Source organism: Etheostoma spectabile, chromosome 7, assembly GCF_008692095.1.
Source record: "Etheostoma spectabile isolate EspeVRDwgs_2016 chromosome 7, UIUC_Espe_1.0, whole genome shotgun sequence".
In the NCBI taxonomy this organism is placed as follows: Eukaryota; Metazoa; Chordata; class Actinopteri; order Perciformes; family Percidae; genus Etheostoma; species Etheostoma spectabile.
In genome coordinates, this window is record NC_045739.1 from 17,388,857 (window position 1) to 17,399,703 (window position 10,847).

The 10,847-nt window shown below is 39.0% G+C and overlaps 1 protein-coding gene across 1 annotated transcript in view; it reads right to left on the minus strand.

Annotated features, from left to right (window-relative positions):
* Positions 1 to 332: 332 nt before the first annotated feature.
* ajap1 (adherens junctions associated protein 1) overlaps positions 333 to 10,847 on the minus strand; it is a 52,311-nt gene continuing 41,796 nt past the window's right edge. The window contains exons 3-6 of the mRNA XM_032521198.1: positions 10,415 to 10,502; positions 10,018 to 10,260; positions 8,342 to 8,474; positions 333 to 7,420 (exon numbers count right to left, since the gene is read on the minus strand). Coding sequence (XP_032377089.1) covers positions 8,402 to 8,474; positions 10,018 to 10,260; positions 10,415 to 10,502 — 404 coding nt within the window. The 3' untranslated portion in view covers positions 333 to 7,420; positions 8,342 to 8,401. The remainder of the gene's footprint in view (positions 7,421 to 8,341; positions 8,475 to 10,017; positions 10,261 to 10,414; positions 10,503 to 10,847) is intronic.

Genomic DNA, 10,847 nt, shown 5'->3' on the forward strand with positions numbered 1-10,847 from the left:
CTCTCCCCTTTCATGTCTAAACTGTGATTAAAGGCAGAATACCCAGAATACCCAAAAAATAATCCTAAAAATATGGATGGTGCTTTCCTTTGTTTTGGTCTCACTTGATAGCAGTAATAATACTAGTGTATCAAGATAATTATTTACTGATTAAAACGCTAATTAAGCGTTGCAACTTTAAAAAAAAAATAGCATGCCATTTGATTTGACAAACGCATACCAAACCCAGGTTGAATTGATATTGAAATTTTTATTTTTGTGCTGTTTGACCTGATTGCTTCCCTCCCTTAGGACTCACTCCAAGAAACTCCCTATAGCACAAGCCCATGTTGTTTTACATTTTATTAATAGCAACATCAGAGTACTAAATGTACAGAGGACGAATCCAATGAGAATCGCATTTACAGTGCTTGCAAATACAGAGCTTAGTAGTACAAGAGTAACCAAATCAAAGTCACCTGGAAATCGAAACGTTTACCAATAACTACAAAAGGAAGAGATGTTGTTCATAAGACACAAAATAAAAGTTATACAACATTTAGCCGTCACAGAGACAGACTGGAGTCCCTTTTGTGGAGGTGTGTTGTGTGTGTACGTGTGTTTGTATATACTATAGGTCTTATACAAAAGTCAACAGAGGTACTCATTGATATATTAAACACAAATATAAAAAGTTTAAGAGTCACAAAGTACAAACTCTTCATTTTTATGGCGACAACACAACTCGAGTCAGGTTCCTTCATGGTAGGTATGGATTGTGATTGTAAGTCAGCTTCGATGAACAGACAACTGTGTGCCCACATGTGAACCCCTCCCCCCTCCCCACATACACACACACACACACACACACACACTTTCTTTTTTTTAGAAAGTCCTATACAACTCCCTCACCATTAGAAATTAAAACATGTTTTTTATGATAGTTTTGTTTGTTTTCTTGGACACTTCCATCCCCTGATTTTGATCAACTTAGGGAACAACTAAACCTCTATGCAAATCAAATGCTGCAACGGCAGATTTGGGTCACGCAGCTAGTCTCCATTTAGCAGGGGGGTCATAGGATAATTGAAATGTTACAAACAAAGTGTTGTTTTTCTTATTTTCAAGTTTTTTACTGTATTGATACACACTGAGTGTGACAGTGACTTAGCTCTTGTGAATAGAAAAGTAAAAACATGACCCGAGAGGAGAGTCGGAGCCCTCCGCTTTAGATACAGTAAGCGCACATTACGTGATTTTCTGAAACCATGACAAGAAGCGGTATGAGAGCTACAGTTTTCTGACGGCTAAAAAATGGATTCCGTTCACATACATATCAGTCTATAAAGATAAACTTTGTCCTTTACTCTGAGTTTAACTTTTTTGTTGCCAGGTTAAATAATTCCTTCTTCCTGCTGAGTCTCACCTTGCTTCTTGAGCAACCTGCTATCGACTTTTAGACTATTTCAAATGAAAATCCCGTAACCATCAATGCTGGCTGTGAAACATGTTTCTGTATTCAAAATCAGACACTCAAAGGCCAAGATAGAACAGAGTGGATACATTGATTCCTCTCTTCTCGTGAATGCTTCAGACGATATGGATGAAACAAACCTCGGCCTTGGACATGTGCAGCCAACGTATAATGCAAACACATGTGCCAATAGCTTCCACTCTGTATGTCTTACATGCAAACAGGAATCACAGTCCTTGCAAATGAGTGAGCGGCACATCCTTCATTTTGACAGGAAAACCCTTGTTGATTGATAGCTTGTTTGTGCTGTGGGGAGCATAGGTTTTGTGGGCTGCTGAAGAGACAGAACGGGAGCCGCAAAATATGCATTCTCTGTGAAAAAGGCATGTCAAGTCTTTGGTGTCTATTTAAGACTTTTCTACAAGCCCCCGATTCCCCCCTGTCTTTGCCTGCACTCAGATACTGTTTCCTGAATTAAGTCTGACCAGCGGAGTGGAATTATTTTCCTCCCTCTTAGCTATAATACACCGCACTCATCAGCTATCTTGAAATATAAACTGAAAAGGCAAGAACGCAGTAAGGCATTTTCTTACATATCAGTTTGATTTCAGACAGAGGTAAAAGGAGGAATAATTATGTATGCTGATCTCTCCATTTATCCTGTTTCAAATATATATCACAGCTGCAAGTTATATATTCCCTAAAAGTCCTTCAGGAATGCAACGTGAATCTTTAGCTGGCAGCACCCTGTGGGTTTAATGAGGGATGCAACCAATGCAAACATTGAAGTAAAGCCCTAGAAACCATTTTCCACACAGTGTGAAACACAAAAAGTTTTACCTTGCTTCAATAATCTAATTTTGTAGGTTTCAAAGAATGAGAAATCTGTCTCACACAATCATTTGAGTTTCAACCTTTTTCAGTCTAGTCAAAGTGACATTTTACAATTATCAGGTACAGTGTTAGTAGTACAGAAACTTGGCAACCACAACTACCTTCTTTGATGAAACAGTTTGCAGCAACTCCAAGAAGCAGCATGGTCACAAATAGTCAACAGCCCAAATTTGTAAAAGCTTCGGGTTGTAATAGGGAACTACTTCATGAGAATTAAGCCCAGATCTCTCACATTATTCAATATTTAAGATGAAAGGATAATTCAGGTTTAGTACACCTTGGGTCATATGTTCTTACCTCTCTTTAGACACCATTGCCGTCAGTAATAATGACATTGTACTCAACCAAGTTGAATGGTAAGAGTTTCAAACAAAGCAACATAAAAAACAGTCCAACATGGCACAATCAGGTCAGGTTGTAAACAAACTTCCAGGTTAGCCAAACTTATTTGCACGATAAAATAAAGGCAAACTGTAAAAGGACTAAACTATCCACCGCACCTCAGTTTACAGACTTCAAGGATTGACTTTGACTAGCCGTACTTGCCATAGTTGTGCTATAGTTGTGTGCGCATACAGTTTTACCCCTTTGGACATAATTTTAGCGATGTCACTGTGTTGCCAGATCCATGCAATGTACCTCGCGTGTACAATGTCATCCTAAATGATAGTCTGGTTGTGGCATTGGCTAAGCGTCAAAACCTGTGCTGCTGTGAGCGCAGTGGTTAGCTAAATGCTAACGTCAGGATGCTCAAAATGACAATGCTAACATGCTGATGTTTAGCAGGTATAATGTTTAACTCATAAATCATTTGTGAGTTACAGCGTTGCTACTGTAGTCAAGAGATCGCCAAAGTCGTTTGTATTTATCATGTGGGAACTTTGGATATCTCTATATATCCAGATAGGTCCTATATTAAGTGGCAGACTGACTGACCAACTGGTATCATGACTAGAAATAAGACCCAAGTTAAAGTAAACTTGAATCATCCTTTAAAAACTTTTATAAATGAAAAAAGTGAAAGGCTTCCCACATCATTGTGCCTAACTCTGATATTCTTTTAACCAGGTAAATTTAGCAGTTGCAGCAAAAACCATCTTCCTTTCTCAATTCTTTCTTTAGACGACTCCCTGATTGTTTCATATACTCATAAATGCTAATATTAATTAGTTTATGCAGTCACCACAATAAGTATGTGGAAAATCATGTATTTTCTGGGGCAGTTTTTACAATATGTATATACAAATACAAAATATGACAAATTAATACAACTTAATCTAAATCAAGTTTAGTTGGTTTCTTGGCAGCTACTGTTGGAGTTACAGTTTTTTTTGTATTCATGTGATGGAAACACTCAATATTATAATTCATGTAGAAATGATGTTTGAGAACAGAAATTCCTTGGTTTCCCAGCCAACCATGAACACAGCAGAACCCAACATATGATCGCATCATCTCTTCGAACCTCTCAGTACTTTCAGACCTTCCACCTGGAAATCTCTCCTCGGTCTCTAACTATTGCAGCGTCTACTGAAGTATTATACTGGTTAGCTAAAGTTATAATACAAGTACTGCTTGAAAGTGCAGGTAGGAAGCTTGGCACAAGGTTAGTTTTGTGTTTTCAAAGAAATACCATAGTTACACATGTAAACAAAGACACTATCCCCGACCTAGCTGAAACCTTCCCAAAAATGGGAGAGGTCCTGAAAAATAGAACACACCTGTACACAAATAGAAGCAAATATATAGAAAATACATTTACACGTGTATAATATACAGTAAGTATTCGTAACCCTCTGACTATTAAGATAGCACTCTTCATTCAAAAAAATATATGTTATGTCAAAGAAGCAACTCCGCAGCCTGACACACACGTGAGGCTGAATTGGTATGAGTCATTCATGAGAGTGGTTTTCATGTTGTGAATGGGCAAAAGCTGGAGTTTTGCACCACAGTGTTAAACCCAGGCTGTCTTGGCACCTCCTGAATGGCTCACTTTTATAGATACTGATCTCACTGGGACAACCTGTTTCCTTGAATCCTTTAAGGAAGTGAGTACAAGTCTGAAAACAACCTAAGCGAATGACAGGAGATCCACTGTCGGCACGCAATAAAACCCACCTTTCAAATCTGTACATATTGCTGTCTGCAATCCAAAAACTTTTACAATTACAGAGTTGTATTTGTGCTTTGTACAAACCCACAGCACATTAAAAGGTAGATTCATAGGCGGCTTCGGAGCACAAAGGTAATCTGTCTATGGTAGGTGAGTTTCCTCACTTAGACATAGAAGATAATTTAAAGCAATTTGGAAGAGGCTGATTGGCTTGTCATAATCGCCTTCTTTCAACAATACACTGACGGGAGTGTTTTTGGGGTCTTTGAAAGAACAAAATTCAACTCTTCTTTCTCATGAGTCTGTTTCGTATTTTTTCCCTCGGCACGAATTAAAACAATCTATTTGTGCACAACCCCCAACTTCCTGGCTGTGACAGCTTGAATTCTGCTCTGCAAGTATTGAGTGGATCTGGCTCTGGAGGGAGCTAAATTACCCCTACCACACATTTGGCAAGGGAATTCCTCCCATTTTAAAAACATGGCGCAGATTGTTTTGATTCTGAGGAACAATTCGTTGCTTCGTTACTGCTTCTTCTTCATTCTTAGTTGAAAAAGTGTGGGTAATTTTTACATTCCAGCTTCAACAAATTGCTTTACGTTTTTCTTGACTTTCTGACTAGGGATCCACCGATACCACTTTTTTAAGAACAAGTACTTACATTTGGGTACTTGCCAATAACGAGTACCAATTTGAGTATTTAATAATCCCTCTGGGGTCCGAGGGTGTTTTCAGACACACAGATCATTTTGGCCTTCTCTGATATTGTTGTCAATTAGAACAAAGCAGTATTTTCAAAGTACCATGCCTCTTTTCTATTCAAAGCTCAGTGCTGAGCGTGGATGTTTCCCCGGGCTCGTGTCAATAAAATAAATCATATAATTCCTAATATCGAAATGCTGAGGAAAGTTTAGAAATAATGACGAATGCCAAGTCAGATTACGTCATTCACATATTAATTACCTGTGTAGATATACTGATCCAACAGAGAGGATGGTTTGTTTACGGCAGCAGCTAAGTTCACAAGATTTTGTCCAAATTTAAAGACTTGTGGCAAACTACAACAATTAAAACCGTTAGACTATACACCGAGAGCTTTCGTTTCAGCCTATTTTGGAAAAATTAATCGCAATTTAAAGAGTAGCACTGTGATTGTTAAAACAGCGCTGTGTAGAAACCGCATGCACACGCAGCAGATTGAAACATTGCTTTCTTCATGTTTATGCCCGCAAAGCTGATGAGAGACACTGGGCTAACACCGCTACTCCAAATATCAGTCAAATCAAGTTTACGGGCAACAGGCTGCTGATATGCTTTTTCACAGAGCAGCTTTGGAAACACGATTTCTGTGATGTGGTGATGGCTGGGAATCACTCGGCTCCAGTACATTGAGAAAACATCGAAACCCAGTATTATTAACGAATGTCAATGGCTGGTTGTCACGTGCACTCATGCATTGGGCAAGAGCTTAGTTATTTTTTTTACAGTCAAAAATCTTCAACCGGCTTGCATTGCTCCTCTTTCGTTGTCTATGCCCGCTTGACTGAGAAGTTATTGTCACATTGCTATGAGGTGATATCTGGTGTTGTAGTATCAAAGTAATTTTATTTTATTATTACTACAAGTACGAGTACATCGGACCCGGCATTGGACCGATATCCCTATACTGGCATCGGTATCGGTGCATCCCTACTGACTGTAAGTCAGACTTTTTAGGTTTCAGAAATAATTTTATTTAAAGTGAATCTTGGGAGTTGTGTGTAGATTATAATTTAATATCTCTGGAGGGGTTAACTTTTCAATCTCTTTTGTACTTTTGCAAATGATCACATGAATTATTTTGAATTTGAAGCTCAAACTGAATCTATTCCAACCTTTTAGCGCTGCGGCTCAGATCAAAATCATAACCAGTCATTAGAATTTATCCCAAACAGCTGCTGAAACTGAGACCGACATGACACAAGTGTGCAAGCGAGCTAGACAGACCTGAGGCAGTATGAATGTCCTGTCCAGCTCCATGCAGTCTGTTGTGGCTATCCATATCCAATCTAGTCATGAATTTGCTGCTATGGGATTCGCTGCAGCAGTGATACTGCACCACAGAAACCTTTTCATTGTTTTTCCATGAAAGTTTTACACAATAAGCAATTGGTGCAGGCGGTGGATTGGCTTGCACCAGGTGTATTCAGACAGTTTTCTTTGTTTTAATCTCGTCTCGGGTGGGAGTATTTAATTAACAGTGCTGAATCTCTAGAGCTTCGGACCTCCACTGTTCGGGCTGTGGCAGACTATACTGTGTAAAAAAATAGACATATAATTATTCTGTTTAAAATGGGACCTATAGAAACAATGTTTTAAAATCAACTGTTCACTAAAGCATATACCGTTTCTTTTTTTCCCATCTTCTCTCTTCCAAAACTAATACAATAGTGCTTCCTATAAATATCTTTTGCGACACATTTCTTAAAACTATTTCAAAACATATTCAAATACATTTGTAGCATTTTTTATCTTTCACATTTCTTTAAAAAAACAAAAAGAAACAATGTAGTTGAAGTCGATACAGGGTTAATATAGCGCTCTTTGTTTAGTCCATCAGTTGTTGAAACTTCCTTTAATCCAGGTTGTGGCACATAGTGGCATTATTGGCACATTGTTCAGAAATACAGTTCATCCTTCACCCACAGCAGCTTCTTGGGTTCATTTCTTTCCAAATGTCAAATGTTTTCCTTGAGACATCTGTGACGTCCACAGTCTTGTCCCACACATCCTGTAAATATACCTATATATAATCTATATCTAAATGACTGTACGTTTCTGGAAATATGGAGTGGCAGCGTTGTGGCTGCTCTGCTTGAGATCTCTAGAAAAATAAATATCTTCACCAGTGTCCAAAGAGTGATCACACTATTTTACAAAAAAAGCTGTTTTGTGTGTTTCTTGTTTCCAACTGGATCCTGTGGAGAATAAAATCAACATTACCCCTCAGTATGAGCCCAGCACAAACACAAAAGAATCACTGTTACACACGTAGATTTCTACTTCTTAATGTATTTTATGTTAGGGCGGATTGGTATCTAACTCCGGCCTGAAAAACCTGCAACCCAATGCCTCTCTCCGACCAAATGAAATGGCAATGCTGTATTAAAAAGCTGTACTGTAACATACACTTAACCCTGAGAAATACATTAGGTTTGCAGTATCATAATAAGGGAATTTAAGGCTGCAGCATAGGGGACATGCTGTGTAGAGCTGAGCTGCCTGAGACTGTGTGTCCAGACAACGGCGAGGCGCTGTCCTCTCACTACGCTACCTGCAGGCAATCTATTCCTTTTAAAATCTGGGTCAATAGCAGACGTTACACCTCCCCCGGGCTTTTCAGCAACACTGTGGGGCCAGAGCATGTGTTTAACTTTCACGCTTTGAATTTCAAATGCAGGCCATTCATATATTATATGGCATATATTATCCATGCATAAAAATATGTCACAAGTCAAGAGAAAGTGCTCCTTCACTTCTCTTCAGAATGTTCCAAATAATATGCATATCGGTGTATGGATGAGAGTGGCAACATAAATATTAATGAAAGTCTTTCAGATATGAGAAGTGAAATCATTAATTGTGAGCATATAGCTAATTAATACTGATATATCCATAATTATGTTTCTTATCTCTATGAAATACGTCTGATTTGGCACCAAACTGGATTTCTCCACCCTCTTTTCATTACTGCGCAGAAGATGGAACGGAGCATAAACATGTCACAAATAACAAACATATGCCAAGTTCCCCTCTATTCCCAAAGTGGGGCAGCATCACTTCGGGGATCGAGGTGGCTTTGGCTCAGACGATGATTTGCAAGAGGACACAGTACCCACCAGAGCTTTAATTCAGGAAGTCTCTTTCACCCACAGGAAGTGAACAAGGTCTTCAGCTTGTCAACAAGAGATCTCGAACCATTTTTCTGACACAAAGGCCACAGGAATCAGTTGTCGTTCCGTGGGGGAGGGCCTGTAGAATAAAGATGACAGAATGTTACTACTGATGGAAGGCAGTCAGATTTGTTACACATTCATATTACAAAAAAATCAGTACTATATTTACTGTCAATAGCTTTTAACCTAAAATATTTCTAGTGGCATTATTGCTGAGCAGGTGCATTGATAGGTTTTCCTCAGAACACAAACATTGTTTTCCAAAGACTTCATGCGTTCTCCAAAACCTACTGTGATAATCAATAAACCTTTAGTGCCACTGTCAACGCTGTAGTATTGATCACAGACAAACACAACAGAGATAATCACTTACTGAGACTTCCACTTCTTGGTGGAAGTAAAAATTCAAGGTTAATCTGCTAAAAATGTAGCCATTCTTCCCTGACTTTAAATAAACGAATCCAGACACTTTGAGGACTATTTAGACCAGATGAATGATCCTCCCCTCACTGCCAGCATAATGATTCTGTCACAGACTTTGGATACACAGAGTAAGTGTGACCATCTTTGCTGGCCCCGGCAGCAGATGAGTGTTACTGTTATCCACTCAGACGGTAAACACTGTCAAAACTCAACCAAGCTTATTGTCGCACAACATATCAATGAAAGTTTAAGGTATATACTGCTTAACTGCTATGTAAACACACTTGCCTTGTCAGTTTATATCACAAAGAGTGACACATCTTTACCCACAGAAAGAAGCGATTTAAACTCGGAGAAATGCAAACACAACAATGACTTACCAGTGTTACATCTTTTGTCACCCTTTTGGTATAAAGCAGCACATTTTAGCTGGGTTGTTAAACATGTGCAGTTTACTGATATCCCATTACATGACTTCTGGGTATTGAAGTTCAGTTTTCAAAGTATATATTTATATACCTGTCTGCCATTTGAAATGCTGTCAGAAGGATCAGTTAGACTGTAGCGACTTCACATCCCGTTTGCCCTACAGCTATAAATTGAATCATTACACTACAATGAATCTCACTGGTAGGTGTATATTTTTGTGTGCAGCATAAGCGTGCCGAGGCACACCGCTCTGCCAGGTGTCGGGCATGTGGAAGAGGAATTAGGCGATGGAAGACAGCATTGCAGGCAACCAATTTATGTGTGGCTTTGCTGAAAAATAAACCTCATACTGAAGCTAATTGGGGTTGAGAGTGACAGCACAGAAACCTGAGCACTTCATTAAGAAAAAGTAAATTCACTACGATTGTTATTTCAAGGTAGTGTCTTTGTCATCTTCTTCTTAATGCTTTATAATGCTTAATGCTTACCAAATTTGCAAGTTATTAAAACGTTTATCCCCTCGTAAAACCTTTGTTGTTCAGAAATAGACATTGATTTCTTAACCCAATTTGAATTGATTTGGCTTTACCATTCAGCATGGGGTTTCATAAAATTATAGACTAATTAGATTAATGATAATAACTGGGGTGGACAGAGACATCTCGTTGCAAAAGCTAAAAGGGCTGTGGATTTCCATTGCTGGCTGACTGAACAAATGTTCCAGTGTGCATTCACCCTGTGCTATAAACAGCCCTGGGCCGGTGTACCTGTTTCCGTTGTAAGCAGTCTTGTAGACAGGCGTCTGCTGGATCATCTCATCAGTGTAGATGGGCACGGCAGTCCTAACGCACTCATGTGAGCACTGCAGGCTGTCATTGTAGGCAGTGAATATGTCCACCTTGCTGGGCACCCGGGCTGGGGTGAAGTCTGTCAGGTTTTGGCAGCTTTCTTCCTGCTGGTGGATCTTGCGCTGATGGCTATTGTGGCGGCCATTTCCCGACTGCGCACAGCTACAAAAACACGCACCAAAGACAAGAAACAAACATAAAATCATACCTTGTACCCTTCCCATCATCTGCAAGGATTTCTGACAAAATGTGAGCTTCTACAGTTGGGGTGTTTTAACATTTGGTGTATGTAAAATAGTAAAGGAATCTTTCCTACCAGTTTTTAAGGACGAGTGTTGTAATCAAGGCTGCGATGACCATAATGAGAGACACAGTGATTGTGATTATCTGGTGGACTGCCAAACCTGCAAAAATAAACACAAGATCATTTACATCTATAGAGGAAATAGCGTCACTCCCGTTGCCCACAGCAAAGAGCCATGCACTTCACTTCTCTTTTGTTTTCTAAACTATACAAATCCACTGCACCCTACAGAGTATACAGGGCAGTGTTGGGCAGTTAGTTACAGTTACATCTTCCAAAAAGTAACTAAATTAGTTACTCAGTTTCAAATTATAAAAATAACTAGTTACTTCAGAAAGAAATTATTGCGTTACTTTCAAGTACATTTTTAAATACTCAAATGTGACTCCACCTTTACTCCTCTTTGACAAAACTTAAAATACATGTGCATGTTCAATTATTTATG